This window comes from Triturus cristatus, chromosome 11, assembly GCF_964204655.1.
Source record: "Triturus cristatus chromosome 11, aTriCri1.1, whole genome shotgun sequence".
Taxonomy (NCBI): Eukaryota; Metazoa; Chordata; class Amphibia; order Caudata; family Salamandridae; genus Triturus; species Triturus cristatus.
Window position 1 is genome coordinate 825,005,323 of NC_140594.1, and position 22,898 is coordinate 825,028,220.

Consider the following 22,898-nt stretch of genomic DNA (forward strand, 5'->3'; position numbering starts at 1 on the left):
TATAATTGCTACGAACTAATCTTATTTTATTCAAATCCTTTTGCTTAAGCGCAGCTCCTAGCTCTTCCCGAGCTTGTTTACAGGTGGCATTAAACCAGTTCTCCTGCTTTCTTTTGTTAACCCGTTTTGCAAATACTGGCCTACAGAAGTAAGTTTTAAGCTTAGCAAAAAGCATACTGTGTATATTTTCTACAGCTGAATAAGGTTGACTATTGTTACAGCCAACCCTCATTAATGTCAACGCCTCATCAAGATTGCTTTTTATGCTATCCACAAGGTCGGGGTGCTCTAAAACTTTTTCCCACTTAAGGTGACGTTCATCGTTTGATGACCGAATAGTCAGGCCTTTCATAACAATTGTCCCTACCGATCCTTCCCCCATGCCCGATCTAAAATAGGCTACTAATGGGTTGTGATCGCTTTCAATTCGAGGTTTGACCATCATATCCTCAAGACCATGCCACATCCCAAGATGGACCAAGATATAATCTATAGTGCTAGACCTAATGCCATTGTCATAGGTTTTACATCGCGCCCTGTCGGAAGGGGTCCTGTCATTTGTCGCCCTCAGTTGGTTGGTCAGGCAGAACCCCTTTAAGTTCAGGGCAGCCTCTGTCCATTTGCTTGCTATCATTATCTCGAGCTGCGGGATGCCCCATCTTAGGTCCTCCTCCTCCGTTAAGAACAAGTCATGATGGCCCAACGGTTCAAAAGTCGTATTAAAATCACCTGCTACAAGTGGGAACGCATCGGTAGATCTTGACTCGACAAGGGAGTTTAATGTTGATACCACCTCCGACTTTTTGCCACCTGGTAAACCTCTGGCATAGACATTATATATGTCTACGTGCAAGTTTGATGGAAAATTTAGCCTGATTCCTAAGATGTCATTATTCTGATTTGGGATAGGTTGGATTTTACACTTTATACATTGTTTAACCCATATAACCAAGCCTCCTATTGGCCGTCCCTTTGACCTTTTGACTGCTGGAACATGAAAATTCAGATAGCCTAGCCTAAATACAGGCTCTACCGACCATGTCTCTTGGAAGAGGCAGATATCATGGTCATCGATGAAATTTGACCATAGGGATGACGCTAATTTAGATCCTATACCCGCCACATTCCAGGATAAGAACTTTGTGCAACCCACCGTGTTAGGGGCCCTTTAGGTTGTCCTATATTTTCAGCCAAGGGTGTGGTAGCAAATATTCTTTGTACAGGCTCAAGGCATAAGCCTTGCTCCATATTCCTAGTAGTTTTTTCTGCGACAGACAGCGCATTTGCAGTGATGTTCCCACTAGAGTTTGCTGTTATAGACATCCCACCCAGTTTTTTCCCTTTTTCTATCTCAGGGACTACATGTTCCATTTCAGGGCTGGGGCATCCACTACTATACTTCTGTCAATCACAATCAGTCAGTCCGGACAATACATCAAATCGGTTGAAAGACCTGATGTCCCCCACTGGGTGACCCATTTGCATTTTTCTCCCTCCAGGTATCCCAGACAAAGACAGGGGGGCCGGTGCATAAAAATAAGACAATGGTACAGAACTGATTGGAGATGGAAAATCAACATCCTGGGACCATCCACAAATATGATCAACACAACATCTATCCCTAAAGTTAACGATGACACAATCCCCCTTGATTGTCTTAGGTTTTCTGCCCACCCAGTTTACCCTCCTTACATGCAATATTTCAGCTCGCATGTTGGCCGGCAAAGGCCGTTTAGTATTGAGCCAGAATGTACATTTGTTTTTTAAGGCCCAGTACGTTTCCCTAGTGCCAGTTGCCAGAGGTGGGACCCCAGTTAAAACAACCACATATGGGGCAGCCTCTGGGGGAAGATGTATATCAATCAGATCCGGAAGGGCCTGTCCCAGAGGTTGTGCCTGTGCGGGCTGCTCAACATTTCTTGCTGCAACAGGCATGATTCTATTGGGACCGCCGCAGGCTGGATGATTTTTCCCACTCTGCTGGTTATCGTTCTTCCCTGTACCATATTGCTCTTGAGAACCCAAAGAATTAGTTTTTGCAGCAGCATTGACTTGGTCATTCGTAGTAGATTTAGTCTTGCTACATTGGATTTGCTCATTGGTACATTCCAATTGTGGGTTCAGTCCCCTTCCACCACCCCGTTGCTGTGCCGTGGCCAATGAAAGTTCCATGCACACAAGTCTACTTTCAATGGACCCCAGCCTATCATAAATAGGAGCACATGCGTTTTTCAGGATAGTATCCAATTTTTTCCAAAACGCTTTGTCCCCCTGTTTCGCGAGGTCATCTCCCTCGGATAATGACAAATTTGCCCTTCCTTCGCTTGTAATAGTTTGGGGGCATAAGACGACATCTTTTCCTGGACCACTCACGGGACCAGAATTCGCATTTTTATCCACCACGGTCTGCTGGCCACCTCTACGTTTTTTTTTCCAAGTTAAGCCTGTATGCTGTTTGGCAGGACCCCCCTTGATGTTACTAGCAGAGCGGGTCCTAATAGTTGTTAAAGGCTTAGGTTGTAAAGCAATAGTACCTACTGGCGACCGTTCTGCCATTTCACCCAAGGTATCAGATAAAGGGGAGGTGAGTGATACAACATCGTTGTTACACTCCTCCCTCAAGGAAGAAGATGCCAGGCCTGTAGTTGCCTGCATGGCGGAGTTGTGGCACGGTGGAGATCTAGAATTGACGATAGTTCCCAAAGAAGACCTCTTATCACATAAAATGTCCAATGACAGCCTTTTTTCAGTTAGTTCTATGTCCTTTGCTAAAACCGATTGGACACGCACAAGGAAATTATCAAGTGTTCCCATTAGGGCTCCTCCGGTTGGCAACGAGGATGTCCCTTCTCTGTTTCCAGGCTTATTCATTATTCAACCTTAAGAGTTTGGACTCTGGAGTCAGTTGTTAGTCACGATCCCTCCTGCAAACTAATCCACACCACACCGACCTTACCCCACAGATGTTAATGAGTAGGCCTGGCCTCTGTCGGTCTCGGACGGGCTCAGACGGGCCCGCCCTTGGCCCGGGCTTCGCCCGGCACGCGCCCGCGCGCGTCCCGCGAAGCGGGGGCCGTGAGTTGGTTTGTAGCGTCTGGGCGTGGCGGGAAGAGAACACAGCTGATGGTAATTGCAGGGCTGCTGGTCCTCGCAGTCCCGTCGTTTGTACCTTCCCAGCGGTAGCGTGGAAAACCAGTATTCTCCTGAGGCAGGTGGAAAGTTCTGTCAGCACCAGGACTCTTAGGTATTCACAAGTTAGAGGATTCAAGCACTCTGACTCTCCTTCACGAACGGCTCCCGCGAAGCGGGGGCCGTGAGTTGTTTTGTAGCGTCTGGGCGTGGCGGGAAGAGAACACAGCTGATGGTAATTGCAGGGCTGCTGGTCCTCGCAGTACCGTCGTTTGTACCTTCCCAGCGGTAGCGTGGAAAACCAGTATTCTCCTGAGGCAGGTGGAAAGTTCTGTCAGCACCAGGACTCTTAGGTATTCACAAGTTAGAGGATTCAAGCACTCTGACTCTCCTTCACGAAGGGTTATCATGATACATGTGTTTTCAGTGGCGGCTGATAGGGACCGGGGGTGGCGGAGGGGACGGGGGGTTGAAAATATATATTTTTTAAAAACACTTACTTTTTCTGCCGTCTCCGCTTCTCTTCTCTTCCTCACTCCAGTCCAGAAGAAGATGGAAGCAAACAGGCTACCCAACCCAATAACAACATTGCAATGCAGCGTTGTGATTGGTCTGAGCACTGTGGGTCAGCACTCAAACAGGGCAGGGAGCATGTGCATGTTCCACACCAGGCTGTGCATTACTGCCTGGTGGGGAACATGCAAAGTGTGCATGACTGTTTGGCCGGCACAAGACAACCGGCCAAGCAGTCATGCGCACTTAGGGCCCGATTACAATTGGGAAGGCCCGTCAACTCCAGCTATGCGGTGGCGGTCCTTCCGCAATCGTACCGTGATTTATCCTCCGCCACATTACGATGGCGGAGGGAATTGCAATTGGACCGTGGCGGACGCAATGACCGTTGCAATGCTAAAAGCCAGGATCCTGATCGGGTGTGCGGGACAGCTGCATGCATGGCGGACAGTCCCGGTTTACACCAGGGTGGCGGATGGACTCCAGTCCATCCACCATCCTAATGACCCCCTTAGTGTGCACAAACTATTCCTTCCTGAGCTCCCAGCCCTGCAGCATCGAAAAATAAAGGATAATAACTTTGTTTTAATCATTTTATTTTTCCCTTTTTTCACTGCTCCTCTGCCTTAGTGGTGGAGCCGCTCCTATGCATTTTAGTGTTCCGTTGATAATACCCATAGATGATGATATCCATAAATCTTCAGTTTCAGGATGATTGTACACAATGGAATGAGGAAGACCAAGGACAGTAGGCTCGAATGGGGCGATTAGAGTGAGCGTTAATCCACATAGAATTCCTTGATTGAAACCATTAGCACAAACATCATGTGTTGATTTACATGTTGATTTTGGTTTATGATTTAATTACGGTTATTATTAAGGTATGACGTACTGTATAATAGTCATTGTGTTTAAGGATAATTAACCAACTTATTCATCTACACTTGCAATGCAGCAAAGTCTATTGATCATACAGAGCACCAGTCTTGTTAAAAGACAGTTGTAAAAGAAAATTCCTCAAAAAAGAGGCAAGACTCTCAGACCACATTTCCAATGGTATAACGTCCTTCTTTAGTGCATCACCAGTACTGGACATCATATTGAGACAGACACCTCCAGCTGTCTGGTCTATCAAAGACCAGAGTTAACATGTCGGACCTGTTGCCCAAGCAGCATCCCAGTTTTCGAGTGAGTGGTCCACTTCCATGACTGGTGGAGTTAACCCCATGAGAGAAATCAATGAAAAACTGGCAGACTTTCAGAACGGTGTAAGTATAATGTCTCTAACTTGCGTAAATATACCCTCAGCATGACAGGCAGACGACTGCACGTGAACTGACTATGTAACCCCACTTTGGCCGATATTTTCAGTACTTTTATTTATTTTCTGGCAGCATTGCTAGACACTGTGGTTTTTCGAATAAAATGATACCCCACAAAGTGGCTCCTTCCTTGGCCAATATAACAACTTTAGATGAGAAACCTTGCCCGCGTGGCAGAAGACCATGGTGGATATTTAACATTTGACTTAAGAGATGATGCAAATCTGGCAACATGCACCATGGAAATTCTACTGACAAAACTAGAAATCAGACTGAATGTGTTTCTATGCATCACCATTTATGATAAATAGAAGCAAGTCTGATAATACGTTATGCCGCAGAATAAGCCTCGCATCACACAATGTTCCAACACAACAGCCAATGTGTACTCAAACTACCTATTTTATCCTTTTATACACGTTTGTCATACCAGATTGATGGGAGTTTGGACCACAACTCCTCCAATTATCTCTGTCTTGTAAGCTATTTGTTGTTTTTTTTCTTGAGTTACATCGCAAGTTACTTCGGGCAATGGCAAACTTCCCCCTTTTGGTACCTGAAAAACAAAGAAACAACATGAGAACTCAAAATGTAAGTCCTTTCTGTTTTGACACATATGTTGTTAGTATGTAAATTAGAGGTAATGAACTGGATTTGTATAGTATCCTTTACAAAAAAAATGTATTGACATGTTTGAAGTAACAACCTAAGAAAGACAACAAAATCTGAATCTTATCTATAAAAAGTAAAGTAAAAAGAGTTTACGTCATGAGTGGGCTGAGTACTTTCCCACTGTGATGCAGACCAAGAATACTGAAAGTTGCATATTGTTATAAAGACGCCTGGAACAGGTAGATGAAGAATAAGCAACACTTTATTACGGCCTCCACTCAGGAACCTCTAACACGTCGCGCTCCAAGCCAAGCGACCAACGAACCCTTCCAGTCAGGCTGCTCTTGTCAACATTCCAAGGCAGCCTCTGGCTCAACTGTGGGAACATTCTAATGGGTGGGAAAAGGGAGGGGGCAGAGAGAGAGAGAGAGGGATCACACCCTTAACAACTCAGAGAGAAACTACTCTGTCATAGAGAGGGAAGCCCTGGTCTGCTTTGGGCGATTTAACATTTCAAGTTCTACCTGTGGGGGATAAAGATCACAGTTCGCACCAATCACAAGCCCCTCATCTACATGTTCAGTTCTAAGGGTTCAGCTAACAGTACACCCAGAGTAGCTAGATGGGTATTAGGCCTGGAAAGCTTTGTTTTTAAACTGGAATATGTCGCGGGCGACCTCAACACCACAGCTGACTTCCTTTCGAGGGCACCATTAGACCTGGTGGAAAACTTTGAAAGGTCTGAATTCCCCATCTTACAGGTTCACTCCTCCTCAATAAAACAAGATAAATCGATGGAGAGCATGACCCAAGATGCCACACTTACTTGTCTTAAAGAGTATACCCTTCAAGGATGGCCAGCTTCTCGTATGATATAAAGACGCCTGGAACAGGTAGGTGAAGTTTCAGTAACTCTTTATTTCGGCCTCCACTTAGGAACCTCTAACACGTCACGCTCACAGCAGAGCGACCAACCAACTCTGCCAGTCAGGCTGCTCTTGTCAACATTCCAAGACAGCCTCTGGCTCAACTGTAGGAACATTCCAAAGGGTGGAAAGAGGACGGGGGCAGAGAGAGGACGAGGGAGAGACCACAAGGGGTGCGAGGAAATACTATAATGCAAACCTAGTAGAGTCAGGGAATTATAACACATCTTCCCCCATAAAGCAATGTAAGAGAGAAGTGTCAACATTATTGCATAATAAAGTCTTTATGCCATTTGTTTGAAACAGTAGGTCTTCTGATACAGCTCCTGGCAGGGTCTCCAGGGCCCCCAGATGTCAGGGAGTTTTCATGAGTGGTGTCCTCTGGGTTCGGGCATTTAGCCAACTGATCCATGCTCCAGATTTGCCCATTCTCAAGGACCACAGTGTTGTTTTTGATCTTCACTATTATTTCGGGTTTATAGAACTTAGATTCGTGATCCCCTGTGAGTGTGGGCTTTTTCACTGCTACAGACCATTCCCAGTTTTTTGTTCCATGCTTTTGATCATACCGGTCTTTGTAGTTGGCTTGATGGGAAGCTATTTTGGGTTTGGCATTGTCATAAGAGTGTGCTGTTACCTCTCCTCCCGCGATCCAGTTGGGGAAGAATTTAGTACTGGGTTTTCTTCTTCTGAGTGATGAGAATGGTGATATGTCTGTGACCAGGTTGGGGGTAGTGTGATATACCCAGAGCATATTTTGAATAGAACGTTCAACAGGTAGGTGGTTGACACAAGCTGGCTGTATGTTTTCTTTTACCTGCTGTTTACTCTTTCGACTAAGCCGTTAGCTTGAGGACAGTACAGAGCCGTTTTCAGGTGGGTTATGGCTAGACTGGTTAGGAAGTTAGACATGGCTGACAAGGTGAATTGGACACCGTTGTCCGTGACCAGGGTGGCCGGAATGCTTTCAGTGACGAAAGTGTCTCGCAGACAGTTGATTAAGGATTCGGTTCTTATTTGGTGCACCATTTTAATGACTATCCAGTGTGAGTGAAAATCCACTTGTCGCCAGTGTTATAAAGACACTTGGAACAGGTAGGTGAAGAATAAGCAACACTTTATTACGGCCTCCACTCAGGAACCTCTAACACGTCGCGCTCCAAGCCAAGCTCACAGCAGAGCGACCAACCAACTCTGCCAGTCAGGCTGCTCTTGTCAACATTCCAAGGCAGCCTCTGGCTCAACTGTAGGATAATTCCAATGGGTGGAAAAAGGGAGGGGGGCAGAGAGAGAGAGAGGGAGAGACCACAGAAGGTATGTGGAATACTATAATACAAACCTAGTAAAGTAAGGGAATTGTAAAACATATCTATGTATCTATCTATCTATCTATCTATCTATCTATCTATCTATCTATCTATCTATCTATCTATCTATCTATCTATCTATCTACACACACACACACACACACAAAACAATTAGCTGCAAATCTAGCCTACCAGTCATGTAATGCTGACCACCCTTTGTTGTAGGTATGAAGCCCTTTCCCACAAAACAATCCTATATGTTTTCCTGTTTTGGCCTCCTAATTAGAATATCAATAATACCTGGTTAGCACTGCCGTTTCACCATACCATGACTTAAACTGTTCATGCAACTTGCCTGCTACTGTACCCTATACATGATATACGTAACAAGAGTGATGCTGGGCATTGTTTTGTGACCAACTTGGGGGGGGGGGGTCACAGGAAGAAGCCTGGTGTTGCATTGTAAACTATTAGTTTCCGTTCTCCTGCACAAGCAATGCATTTTCTCCCCTTCTCTTATACTGAGAATGGCTTTGTTATTGTGTTTTACACACAGCTGTCATTTTTGTTTTTATTTTGATTATTTGTTTATATAATACTACAATAGCTTTGCTGACAATACATGTATAAATTGAAGAAAGACAACACAGATAGCCATGACCATAACAAATGGGTTTTCAAGAGGTCTGAAAACCCCTAATAGACTTCTTAGAGCACAAAGCATAACATCATTGTCAAAAATTATTGGTCCTGTGATGTACAAGTGATCTCTCCAAGACGGCAAACCTACCTCTGAGGACGGTGGTGAAGTTCTGATGAGCATTTACTACAGCTGATGATAGCTGTTATAAATGGCACCACACCAAAAAAAGCCAGATACTGGACCCTCAAGGAATTTATGCACAGGGAAAAGAACTTCAGATTCAACTAAAGGAGTTGTGTGTCAAAATAATGAGGTCATAAATATCGACCTACAGAAATATGAACTGCTGAATATTGTTTAGAACTGTATTAAAATCATGATATATAGCTAAGTATTGATTTATTATTATTACCTTTAAGTGACTTTATCAACCATACAACCCCTGAGATCTACACACTTCATTTTCTACTACTTAATGCAAGATAATAAATAAGAACACTGTGCCTGCACCAATGTTGGGCTCTGTTTTAGCTGTCTCTTTTGCCAGACTGACATCTGTTTTTTCAATATAGACAGGTAGCCTTCACAGGCAAACTGTTAAACAGGTGTGAACTAGCTCAGTGTGGGGCAATGTGGGTCACTTCAATCAACTACTGGAGCTCAGGCTCTGCCCTCTCACCTATGAGATGAGGGCAGGGGCTTCATAAGGCTTTGCCAGTATGACCATGCAGTATACATGCACAGCTTGCGCGCTACTGGCCTACAGAATGCATACCTAAGGTAAGCCCATCTGAACCTGTCTTATCAGGTGCAAGGCAGGAAAATCTGAATCTCCTCCTGGACACCGCCAACACAGTCTGGAATGTTTGCTACAAAATCGCAAGAGAAGGTGCTAAGAAACTTCTGCTAAGAATCTTCTGCTATCGACCAACAGCTTAACACCCAACACTAAATTGATTGTTAGCACTTGCAGTGCTAATTCTAGTTTTAAACACTTCTCCCTTGAATCTACTTCCCATGATTTCCCCACCTCCACTCTAACCATTAAATGTGCCTTCTTTAAAGTGCATTTCTTCTGCAAGAACAATGTTAACATTTGGGAACTTTTCATGGATGAGAGGTTTGACATTTCGATAGCCACAGAAATGTGGCTAACTAATCACTCTGGTCGAGAGTACAACTATGGCAGGGAAGTTCAATATTACCCAGGGTGACTGCTTGCATTTCAAGCATAGTGGCCTAATAATAATGGCAAAATAGTTTTTTTCACATCACCAAGGTAGGTTAGCATTTTTGGAGCTGCAGAAAACATGAGGGTGCTTATATCTTACTCTCCCACTTATTCTGTGACCTACTGTCTCAGGCCTTCCCAAAGGCTCGATGTCTATCCTTCAGTGGATCACAATTCTGCGGTCCTCTTGGTGTTTTTGATCTCCTCCTTGGAAGCCAATTTCTTGATATCTGATTTGCTTGCACAGTCTACTGTGGCCAAAAGATGGCTCTTTAAAGCTCGTATGTCTCTGCCAAGAGCCGATTCCCGGGATAGGCCTGTGTTTCTACAACCGCGCTTTCAACCAGAAACTGGTTTCTTGATAACCACCCCTTCAATCCGCCCATGTAGACCCAGGGGTCCAGTTATTTCATGGGTAACACAAAAATCTAGTAATAAGATGTCTTTCTCTCTTTGCTGACAATCTAACTTCATGGCCCCCAAACATTTGGCTGTTTTACTATTGAGTTGTAGGAGATTATGTCTAACCCTGGGATGCCGGATGGAGTTGCAATGCGCAGCTTCAACTATTTTCCTCAACTTCATAATTCAAAGTTTTACAAACGAGGTCTTGGATATATAACCACACTTATTTTTGTCTCTGGAGATTATTTACATATGGTGCGAAGATCAAGAGAAACAAGACCCCATGGTTTCTCAATATGTGAAAATGAATTTCACATCAAAACTTTGCAAGATTGGTTTGAGCCGCACACATTTAAAAGTAAAAAAATCAATTCCACCAAGTGAGATTATTCACTCGCTTCTTTATTCTTTATGCTTTTTCTTCACAAGTAGCCAACGTGTTTCGTCCTATTAAAGGACTTCTTCAGGGCTCTTCAGTATTCCGTTACGCTATGAGATTATTCTCTCTTCTCAGGGTGGGTAGACTTAAGGTGCTCTTTCTGTGTTTTTTTTATAGTAGATCCTGGATAGAGCTGATATTGTATGGCATATTCCTTTAAAACGGTATATTTGTCAAGGTTGACCTTCCGCAGCGTATAACGGGCATACAACCGTCAAGACGGTGGAAAGAAGTGGAAGGAAAGACTCAGGAAGGGAAAGCGGACAAAAAAGGTTAGAATTGGGTAGGCACAGAGAAAGGGTCACCTTTGCAATTAGGATGTGGAATTGAAAAGTCCGGTTGTGTGCAGGGTGGTGCCTCCAGCCATGAGTGAAAGGGAAAAGCGTGTTAAAAATTCTCAGATAAGCTGTTTTTGATTGTTAGAATGCCAATAGCCAGAATAGAGAAACAAACTTCAACTCAACGCTGGCCTTAAGAATGGCAGCGACTGGGGAAACCATGGCCGCTGTACGTTACAACCATCACAAAATAAAGATACAGATGTGTTTAAGAAGACATGGCACCCAGTAAAGCTGTTGATGGATAAGGAGTGCAGGGAATTTACCGGCCTGACCAGGCTTGGAGGACTGGACCTGGTGGATTGTGGGTGTGACTCTTCTTAGTTTATATTTTTACTAATGGGTATGTTAAAATAAAAATGTTTCAAAACCAGTGTTTAATTTGTGCCGGTGTTAGCCGGCATGTATTTCTAAATATCTGGGCTTATTGACCAGAATCTGCCACATGGTGGCACCATCTGCCCTTTTTACAGTTGAGTACATTATCAAGTCAATAAACATATCATTATAATTGAAAATGTGCTAGTACAAGCACTCCCAGGCGATCCGTAACGATTGAGCTGACCTGGAATAATCCAAATTGTCACCCTTCTATGATTGCTGTGGTTAGAAAAGTAATGCTGGTACTGACATTTGGTAGCAGAGGCATGAGCTGTGTGCGGTGCTACCTGCAGTGGACACCTTCGAAATACATTGGGCCCTGGCTCTTATATTTTTACAAATTAAGCACACAATCTATGTGATTGCAAATGCCTGTGCTTTGGAAGCCCTCATATCTGGGGGATCCCTGGGCTATCATTATGTTGAATGTGTGGTAATGTGTGTATTAAGTCAAGCTAAATTGCCTTAATACGCACACCAAACAGCCGTCCGAATAGTGTTAATCTATAAACTACAACCACACATGGCAAAAGAAGTAGCGCTCTACACTCATTATTTAGCTTAACAATTGCTATGATTTTTTTCTCCATCCCAATAAAAAAGTAACCATAAGAATTTGTGATTGTCCTCTCTGTTCACTATCAGGGTTCCCTGATGTGTATTTTAATTAGAAACGCGATCCTTCGGAAAGTATATAGTATACCTAAACTCTGACTGCTAGGACTGTACCAGGGTTGTTGCAGACATTTATTTTCATAGTGCATAGCTACACTCTTTCATGAAGGTGCCTATAGTATGGGCATAAGAGTGCATGCTTATGAAATTGACATGAAGCACAATATGAAGTCCTGAACGCATCATCTGTAGAACCACTGATTCCAAGTTCCATGGCATAACTGCTCCAGCTGCACCTTGACGTTTCTAATCCCAGTCATTCCAGGATGTTGTAGACTTATGCCTGATTTTTTTAGGTCGAACCTGGGCAGTGCATGCGCTGCTCTGCAAGGCATGTTGTATTCGAGTATGGACTTGAAGCCGCGCCCACTCTCCGCCCATATTTTTCATTGGCTTGTTTCATTGTCCTTCGTAAACTTTGGCTTCTGAGTCGCTAATAGGCTTGTTAGTCCCTCCTTAGTACCGCCTTGTCTTCATATGTAACCTCCCATGAGGACTGTCTCTTTTACTTCTGTTGTTACACGGTACCTCTTATTTAGTCTGTAAGTGCCATTTTCTTTAATGAGTTTCTCCTACTGCAGGCAAGACATGCTTACCTGCAACATTCAGTGCACCATGCGCGCTTTCACTTTCCAAGCAGCTCGGGACAATGGCGGCCATTTCTTTGAAATGAAATAGGTCTCGCATTTACAAGAGTTTGAGCTATTGTCAATGTAAATGACAATGCCTTTTATTTATGTGTTAATTATCAAAACAGATAAATAAAAGGCATTGTCAATTACAATGTCAATACCTTAAACTCTCGCAAATGCAAGACCTATTGCATTGCAAATGCTTGTTTGTTAAATGATTTTACAAAGGCATTGTGCACAGAGTATAAAACCAGCAAGCAATTTTCCTTGCAAGATTGGTTTCTTGGCACAGGGCTGCCTTTAAAAGTTGGAGATACAAAAGGAAGCATGCTCTTGTTTTTCAAGCTGTGGGTTAGTGTGGCTTCAAAGTGCATAGAGAATCTGGTAATTCATTACGGTACTACACTCTTTTGCTCATCTTAGAGGGACCTCTAGTAATGACCTGAGGTACTGCACTTTCTCGGATGATTTAGGAAGGACTTCTAGAAATTACCCGAGGTACCACAGCCTTCCTTCTCAATTCCGAGTAATGTCTAGTAACAATTTCTGGTACTGCATCACTATGCTCCTGCAGTATAAGGAGCAAAAAGGATGAAGGAGAAGATAACTAAGTCCCCTTTGGGGAAGGGTGAAGAGAAGTGTAGTGGCATCTGTATAAAGAGTATGGCTTCACATACAAAAATAACTTTTGGTAAGTTTAGCAAATGTGGCAATTTGTTGATATTTTTACGAATAGAACAGTTTACTGAGAGAAAGTGAAACTACTGCATGTACTGAAGATTAACCTGTAGGATCCGGCTTACACGAGTCATAGTTTTGTTGTCAGGAGCCGTATTACACAAAGTACCCCGGGGATGCAACGGGCGTTTGCACCCACTGCGTGCATCCCCGGGGCACTTTGGCATTGTAGAAAGGGCTGCAGACGCTTGTGCAGCCCCTTCTGTAATAAAAAAAGCGCTGGCACACATACAATGTCAGCGCATTCTCAAGAGGGTCATTTGCATGGGGGCGTGGCCACATGCAAATGAGCGAGTCCCTGTGCCTCTGCGCCCACACTGCATTATAGATGTGAGCGCAGAGGCAAAGAAGCTGTCAGATAGCAGCCCTTTGGAGGGGGAAAAGGGGGGGTCCTATGGACCCTTCAGACATACCCTTACAGGTGGTTGCAATCACTCACTACTTCCACCTGCAGGGGGATCTCTAATCGCCCTTAAAAGTGCAGGCGGTTTGCCGCCTGCACAGTGAAACATGGAGCGGCTGCTTCGAAGCCATTTTGTTTTTCAGCGGAATGTGCTGCCCCCCCAAGGCAGCACGGCTTCACAGCAGCCCTGGGGTCAGCACATTCTATTTAATAGGACGCACTTTCCATGTTTGCACCCGGTGCACCTGTTTTAGCGTGTGTCGGGTGCAAACAGGGAAAGTGTGCTCTGTACATAATGGGGCCCCAGCTGTCTAAGTGTGAAAGAACTGAGTAACCTGAGGGACAGCAGTGCTGTGATAGCCTTGCAGTATCAGTATGACCTGTCGGAGGGCTTTGATGTCAGAATCATGAGCTTGTAAGTGATTGTGAAAACTCCAATGTGGACTGAATAACGAATGACGGTGCAAATCTGAATGTGCTCTAGGATTTAATGAGTGCTAGTGCACATGTTCCCATGCATCTACATCTTATAACTAATGGTGCAAATCTGGCCTGACTCTCAAGATCCTTGAGTGCAAGTCCGAACAAGGATAAGATAAGTGACGGTGCAAATCTGAATGAGCACTGTGGATACTGGGCGATGAGGCACATTTAAAGATTAACTAAGGATTATGGAATAACATGCAGATGCAATTAATAAGTGATGCTGCAAATGCCTTAATGATTACTGAGTGATGGGACAAATCTGAACATGTGGAATGGCTATGCTTGACATATGTCGAGCATTACTGAATTACTCTTATTTTTGCACAGACATAATGCTGAAAATCCTATATACATTGTGGGCTTTCATGTAAAATGGCACCGAGCCATGTTGGAAAAATTGCACTGACTTATTAGCAGTCATTTTTGACATTTTTGCAACACTGCTGAGACTGCCTGATGACACATCCTGTAAGACAGGTGCACAGTGATGGCCAGTGCAGGTCAGAGCCGTGAGGCGGGGGAGCTGACAGACAATGATGAGGGAAAATACAATTTGTAAAAAAAAAAAAACGTATTTTGCGCTTGTCGCATCGCCGACTCGGCAAGGACACGAGCGCAAGGTAAGTGGTTTTCTTTTTTTTCTTTTATTTTCGCTCGTTGTTATCTGTTAATTCCCCTCCCCACCCCCAAGCGCTCATACTTGCACCGGCCGTCACTGTTGGTGCAACCTGTCTACATCCATCCGTGCTTTTATTCATTAATTCATTCATGATTTCACCAGTTTTCCTGGGCGTCCATCAAGGCAATCACTGCCATTGATTCATTTTTTACTCATTCACCTATATTCATCCATTCACTTTGTCAGTTACTGATTCATTCATCAATACACTCACGGATCCATCCAACCATTGACTCATTATCACATTCACCCATTACTTAATTCACAACACTCCATTCAATGAAGAATGACGTGATAAACAGCAAGAGCGTAACATTTTATGTGTATACATTTGAAGTTCTAGGGACAAAAAACAATGCTTCCTGTGTAGAATGGGTATTACATACAATGAATCAAGTCTCATTGGGAACACAAGATTGGACTGGACATAGCATGTACCGTAATTCTGCTGGCTCTGTTCAGCGCTTCCACCCAGTCCTGGAGATCCTTCTGGTCACTGGCTTGCAGGAAGTACCTCTGGGATAAAGCATTGATAACTGGAACAAAAACAATGGAATAGTACACAGTTTTCAGCATCATAATAAATGTGAAACTACACAGTGGGGTAAATATTCATTCTTTCTCTCTTGCATCCTTTCCTTGCTTCGTTACTTATTCTATCCTTCCAATATTATTTTCTTTTTCCATTCATAAGAAAGGGGTAAACGTGACCCACATGGACAATGTCGCTCCCTGTTTTTTTGATCACTAGAATAGAGTGGTTCACACAGCTGTCTATCAGCGAGTTGCATGTCACTGCCACAAGAGGGCGCTTGAAGCACAGCACCACTGTAATCCAACTAGAGACGCCAATCGTGTGCAGCGAAGATGATAGTGCCACTAATTGCTGTGGCAGCCTCATTGACATGATCTGTGAGGGCGTCGCAAGACGGTAGGTGGCGATGCCACTGGGGTACGGAAGCCACCCACCGAGACTCAATAAATGCCATCAGAGACACGTGACCAATGACTTTCTGATGCCCAGTGCACTGTCAGACACAACTGACACGGTAGGGAGCATTTTAGGAAATAAAAGAGCTGCTTCGGTTTCCACTCTGTCTGTAAATGGGACGACAGAAAATATTTCTTGAATATTTTCTTATCTCGTTGTTCTATGTAATCACTTAACATAAATAATTCATAAACGTTTAATCCTTTAAAAATATATCTTTCTTATTGTTTATTTACTATTTAAAGTTCAACCTTTACACCCAAAGAGGACACCCGCCAAGAAACATTTGTCTTGCATTTTTGCAATCTATAATCTTAAAGTGGTTGGAACCCATCCTGCCCCATTCTATCCACGTTTTCAACTATTTTGTTAGTAATGCTCTTCTAATGTGCTAAAAAATGTTGGCGTTTGAATTCCGCCTGCCTTTTCAATGTGGAGACTCAGGACCCGATTCACGAAGGTACTTAGTGTAGTAAAGTTACGAGTTAAAAGCTCCAAACACATCAACACACCTGTTACTACAAGAGTGTGTGGAGGGTTAGTTATTTCAAAAAATAAAATCTAATTAAAATATTTTATTTGAAATGTAATTTTATCAAAAACAAAAATAATAAAAAACAATAATTTTGAAGTAATGCAATACATATGTAGCACCCAGGCTTCACATACACTTGACACACATGACACTGCAAGGATGAATGGGGTTCAGCAGGCAATGCTTATTCACAGTCATCAACACCTGAAATTCATTGCAGCTTATGCAGCCCACTGAGGTTCTATGGAGGCAAACTATGCGGCTCCCTGTCCTGATGATAAATAATGGTAACAACAAGGTCTGTCTCCTCCTCAGTGTAGTTTCTCTTTATTGTAAGTGGAGTAGGATGAATCTAAGGGGCCTATTTACAAGGAGTTAGCCCTGCCGCAATGTCATTTTGTTTTACGCAGCGGCTGCACAATCAGTGCTGCACACTGTTCCATATTTGCAAAGTGACGCATTGGACTCAATGCGTCAGTTTGTAGAGGCCTGTGTTACATTATACATGCTATCAAACATAAGGATCCACCCCTGGAGGAAGAGAGTGAAAAGAAACAGATAACCAGGGTTCAAAACACTAAGGTAGTGATGTGTGCGTATCCCACTTTCGATGCGAAACATGTTGACATATTAGGAGCAACCACACATTACGTAGGAAATCTCCGCACCACTTTTTTTACTAGTACCAGCCTCCCTTAAAATATTAAAGTTTTTTTGTCTTAAGAGGCCAGGTCCTTTTTAACACACATACTAACATTTACCTCAGACCCTCCCTTTGCATTACACATAGCACTTTATCATCAGTGCTCCCGCGTAGTCGCAGGTCGTAGCACGTCCCGTCCCGCAGCGGGGCGGGAAGACCCCAATGATGAAGCATGACACCATGGGCCATTCTTGGTGTGTGAGGGGTAATTAAACAACACAGTGTGTGTCCAACCATAGTGGGATACGCACACATCACTACCTTAGTGTTCTGAACCCAGGTTATCTGTTTCTTTTCACTCTCTTCCTCCAGGGGTGGATCCTTATGTTTGATAACTAATTCCATGTGGAGGATGTATCCACCTCCAGTGCCCATGTAGGGCTTTCCCTCTGCACTCCCTAATCCTGTTATTATAAGTCACATTATACATGCACCAGGTATAATGTATGCAGGGTAGACGTTCCTACATTGAAAGCCACGTAGAACTGAAGCAGTGAAATTTACAACTTTCACTGCGTTACTCTACGCCTTGACTGCATTGAAATCTTTGTGCCTTCTCAAACCAGGCATAAGGATTGACGCAGGGCTTTTAACATAGGACTCGCCTCTGTGTTCTGATGGATCGCTGCAGCTAAATCAGTCTTATGACCAACTCCAGCAATGCATCACTTTAGCGGCAAAAGATGCGTTAGAATTTCTGACGCATCCATGAATCCTTGCACCATGGAGCACTGTATTGTAAATACAGCGTATCCATGGTGTTGTTAGGGCATTTGTGGCAGGCGCAAGAAATCTGACACATCAATGCAGATGCGTCAGTTCTTGTAAATATGCCCCTTAGAGTCTAGAGGTCTATGTTGCTTCCTTTTAGTAAGGTAGTCATGGGGAGAGAGGAGTTAGGTAAGGGTGTTTGTTCCTTTTTTTTTTTGTTCATGGGTAATGTAAGCGAGTTGTATGAGATTTGGGGCCGATGTGTGGTGTTTCCATATACCCTTCCATTAGAAGTTCTCTGCCCCTGTGGTACAGAACTACACAAACAGGTGTAAAAAACTTTTTTAGTAACTTTACAGTCATAATTTCAGGAGTAGGAGACTCCATCCACTTTTTTGATATGGTGTAGACTCATAAGCCTAAACCTAGGTGGAAATTTCTGCACAGAATTGGTGAATACCATCATACGTGGAGATCTCCACCTGGATGTAGGTGTAAATCTCTGTGTGCAGAGATATCCGCATAAAGATTTCCGTTTGTCAATAGACCCCTCACGCTTTAAAGTTCTAAACAGCAATATTAGTACACAGAATAGATACAATGCCATGTTTCTTTAATTAAACCTATGATACGCATAGGTAAGCCCATTAGTCACACAAAGGGATTTGACTGGTGCATCACATGAACATTTATAAACAGACATGTGCCATGTGACATGATTCTCAGTACGGTTTACTTACCAAAGCAAAACTGCGCTTTTGGTTTCTGTTTTGCAGTAGCAACACCAACCTAAGGAAAAAAAAATCACAAATTAAGAAATAATGCTGAAAAAAAGTTAACAAAAATTGGAAATTGTCATTGAATATACATTTCTGTAGATCCTAATATGCTCCTCCCATCCCAAAAAGGGGCTTTCACTGAGGAAATGTGGTTCTGTGATCTGCACGAAATAAGTTTTTTTGATACCTGTTATTCTTTTGAGAAAAATCACAAGGTCCTAGTCCTAAAGTAGTGGGAAGGTACTTATGTGGGTGACTAATACAGATTTCAGAGCTTACACACACACACACACACACACACGCACACACACACACACACATACATAACTTGCCATACAGGGGTATTATCAAACAACCACATCTACAGACAGAAACAACACCACAATAGCCCCAGAGTATTACAAATCTCTTAGATTCACTGTTCAATGGGTTTGTGAACCCAACTTCCCATCCAATTGTCAAATCTCAATGAAAATATTATAATGTGAGCAAACAAGGGGAAAAGAGAGACAGTGGAAAATAAAATACATTTCTAACTATACACCTCAAGGATTAGAACAAGGAGTAAATATTCCCTGCTGCTATCATTGCTATAATGTCAATACTAAAATAAGAGTTGCTAACTGGACAGGAAAGCCCTAATCAGCTTTTCTATAAGGCCCTTCAAATCCATTGAATAAACTACCTGCTGTCTCTAGAGATTAATTAAAGAATACCAAAGCTTGTATTTGTGCAACGAAACATCTCCAATTCCTGGCTATCCAAGGCCAGATCAGGTCTTGAATACACCAATTTACAAATAAATGAATTTTTAAAATACACCAGGATATATGGTGCTTGGAAATTAGACAGTGGGGGTGGGAGGTCAAAACACAGAGTGACAATAAATATATTTTCTGTGTCAGGTGGATCCCAAAGAAGTGAAAATATTGAGATGTAGTGCACACCCAACACTTATCACGTGTTCCATATAGAAGACAAAAAGACAATAGTATTTTACCTGATCTGCTGTTTTTTATAAATACAACTTGTATTCTATGAAGTCATGGAAAAGGTGACTGAAGGAAATTGCATTTGTCGTGGCTTTGTAAATTTGAAAAATACCTGAAATTACTTTCACATGAATTTCCTTGCCGTTTCCACGATGAGCTAGCCTGGTGTTTTACTTAAACTGAGTTCCCATTTTTAGGGATCTCCACAATTTCCTTAAACATAACCAATAGCCTTTTAAGTGCCACAAAAAGACTTTACTGTGTTCTGAAACTTACTGTAAATGATATTTGAGTTAAAACAGGGACACTGGTGAAGGAAACATTGATTTGGGCAAGAATAACATCTGTATGATGTTAATCTGACTAATAAGGGTTAACATGCAGGACGTCAACAGCCAAGTCCTCCTCTAATGGAATCAAAAATGTTTCCCAGCATTTTTTAGAAATCTGTCAGAAAGGTTAGATGATTATTGAGTATTCAGTAATTCGATCTTGTTTGCAATGTTTAAGTTTTCACTTGCCTAGATTACCAGGTGTTTGAATGGTAAGATTTCAATGTCTGTAGGATTCTGCAAGATTAGAGGAATAGAAGGTCAGGCCATTGGCCATACTGTCAAGTCGTTGAACTGATCAACCTGATAAAAAATGGCGGATGGTGCTAAAGTCTCACCTTGTCAATAGTGTGGGTGGAAGATATATGATCCGGGTATCACAAAATACACTGAAATATTTAATAAGATGGCTGCTGGGATGGGAATGTCCCATGGATGACTCTAAGAGCGTGCACGCCATACCCAAGTAGTAATGCTCTGATTTTTTTTTGTTTACTCTTTTACTTTTGCCTCAGTGCCCACAACAATAATATGTGTGCGCTAAGAGCTCAAATGAATCATGAACTGAAACACTAGCAGACTCTCGTTGGAGGCGCTGTCCCTACCTGCTGGCTGTTTGCGAGGGCAGGCGGCTGTGTGACTCTTCTCATCTCGCCGCGCTGGTGGTGTGTGTGGCGCTAGTACCGAGACGGGTACACCTAGACTACATCCCCCAGGCTCCTTTGCCCTCTGCCTGTGATCCCGGAAGCGGCATTTCGCGCCCGAAGGCGCCTTAAAAACAACTCCGCCCTCGGCAGAGCGGGTTTCCTGAAACACTAGTAGACTCTCGTTGGAGGCGCTGTCCCTACCTGCTGGCTGTTTGCGAGGGCAGGCGGCTGTGTGACTCTTCTCCTCTCGCCGCGCTGGTGGTGTGTGTGGCGCTAGTACCGAGACTGGTACACCTAGACTACATCCCCCAGGCTCCTTTGCCCTCTGCCTGTGATCCCGGAAGCGGCATTTCGCGCCCGAAGGCGCCTTAAAAACAACTCCGCCCCCCGCATCGCGGGACCGCGCGCTGGCGGCGCCGGGAGAAGCCCGGGACAAGGGCGGGACCGTCTGTGGCCGTCCGGGGCCGTAGGAGGCCGGACCGGGCCACATCTCTTGGTTCAGTTAACCCACACTTTCATTTTTAATATTCCCTCTGGACTTTGACTGTTGTATTGGTTATGTGTACTTTGATGGCTTTACATACACTCACCGTATAAGGTCGGTTTGCATTGAGTTGGTCATTGTTGCATTGGAAAGATAGTCATCATGGGGAAACGCAAGGCCCTACTTGTCCAACCGGATATAAGGCAAAATAATAATTCTTTACCAACTTTGACAGCTATTGACCTTATGCTTCAAAAGACAATTGGGGTAGTTGCATCCGCCATTGAGAGCACCGAAAGGCGCCTGTCACTTCCCGCAGGCCTGCCTCCGCCCCTGTCTGTCAATAATGCATCTATTTATACTACTTTGTCCCAGGATTCCTTAATAGTACCATCATTTATTGGTCTCCCAGTAACAAGACCACGACAAGAATTAAGGGATAGTGTAACACCTCAGCAGCAGACTGCTGGTGACCTTTTGTCTACCCAACCTAGGCTTTCCTTGTCTCCGGCCATATTTTCCTCAATAGATCCGCCTACGTCCCCACCTTTGCACGAGAACCCTATAGTACAGATGGGACTAGATTCACCCTTAGGTCCAATTTCCACTACTAGTTCAGTGCTTAGTATTAGTGATGACGTGCCACAAATGACAACTAGAGGCCAGAAGGCGAAGAGCAAGCAAAATTATTGTAACAAGGAAGGGCCGCAAACAATTAATGTTACAAAGAAGCGACCTACTAAATCCTGCAAAGTTGTTGGCGAAACTAAGGTGGTACAAGGAAAAAGAAAAACGGGTAACAACAATACTTTAGCTGCCCCTTCCAATAGCTGTAAGAATAATCTGATATTAGGGGAGAACTTTTGGGGGAAAATGGAGGGCATGTTAACTACTCTAATTGCACCGCTCATGACAAAATTGACAAACATTGAATCTAGGGTCAATGACATGGAAATTCATGTAGCGGGAACTTCAAATACCCCAGTGGTTGACGCACCTTCTATTTTACCGACTGTGGCACCCCAAACATCCTCTCTAACCGTCCATGGCAATCCAGCGACAATATCAAAGAGGTTTGATGGTTCTACACAGAAGGAGGCCACTGGTATAAGTGACACTACTTCAGATGGTATAAACATCGTTGGACCCCCAATTCCAGCTCACAACGTAGACCCCACTATTGTAAGACCTGTTACAGACATTAATGAGACATCTTCTACAGCTAGCTTACCTACGTTGAACCTTCCTCCTGAGGCCTGTCCCTATACTGTGGTACTAGTAAATGTTCCATCCCTTCCTCCAAATGCCTTTGAACATTGGTCAACATTGAGGAACAAGGCCCTTCACTATTTATCTACTAAATTTGGGTCGAATACAGCTCTCTTCTCAAATTTTAAAATGATAAGAAGAGTTCGCTGGCTAGGTCCGTCAGCCAAATCCCTGAGAGGAGACTGTGTGATTATATCTTTCCGGTCCCCTTTGCTGGTCAACCATATACTTGAAAAATGTTACACCGGTCACTTAGTGGCTGATTATGTCAATATCGTCCCCCTTGACTTTTTCTATGCCCCTTTACAACGGGAAAGACTGAGGGGTCATGGCCCTCATTTGTATAACCTGGGGTACCCCCAAGGGGAAAGATACAATATATCAGCATTTAATCACTTTGATATTTTAAGTGGCCTAGATTGTAATGATTGACAGCAACCCCATTATTGCCAAAACATTCTAACTATTGTGGCAGAAGACAGCCGTGACCCTATGGATGATAATAAGGGAAATTTGGGGGCACCATGTAACTCATTAGACTCTGAGCATAATATAGGTGGGTCGGTAGATTTGGATGTAGGACCTGGGGAGGGAAT

General features: G+C 43.5%; 1 protein-coding gene across 2 annotated transcripts in view; it reads right to left on the minus strand.

Annotated features, from left to right (window-relative positions):
- PLEKHA2 (pleckstrin homology domain containing A2) overlaps window positions 1-22,898 on the minus strand; it is a 571,168-nt gene that overhangs the window by 140,400 nt on the left and 407,870 nt on the right. For both annotated transcript variants that reach the window (XM_085634579.1, XM_085634580.1), the window contains 3 exons: window positions 18,540-18,588; window positions 15,298-15,395; window positions 5,395-5,520 (listed from right to left, as the gene is read on the minus strand). In XM_085634579.1, the coding sequence (XP_085490705.1) occupies window positions 5,395-5,520; window positions 15,298-15,395; window positions 18,540-18,588 (273 nt within the window). The remainder of the gene's footprint in view (window positions 1-5,394; window positions 5,521-15,297; window positions 15,396-18,539; window positions 18,589-22,898) is intronic.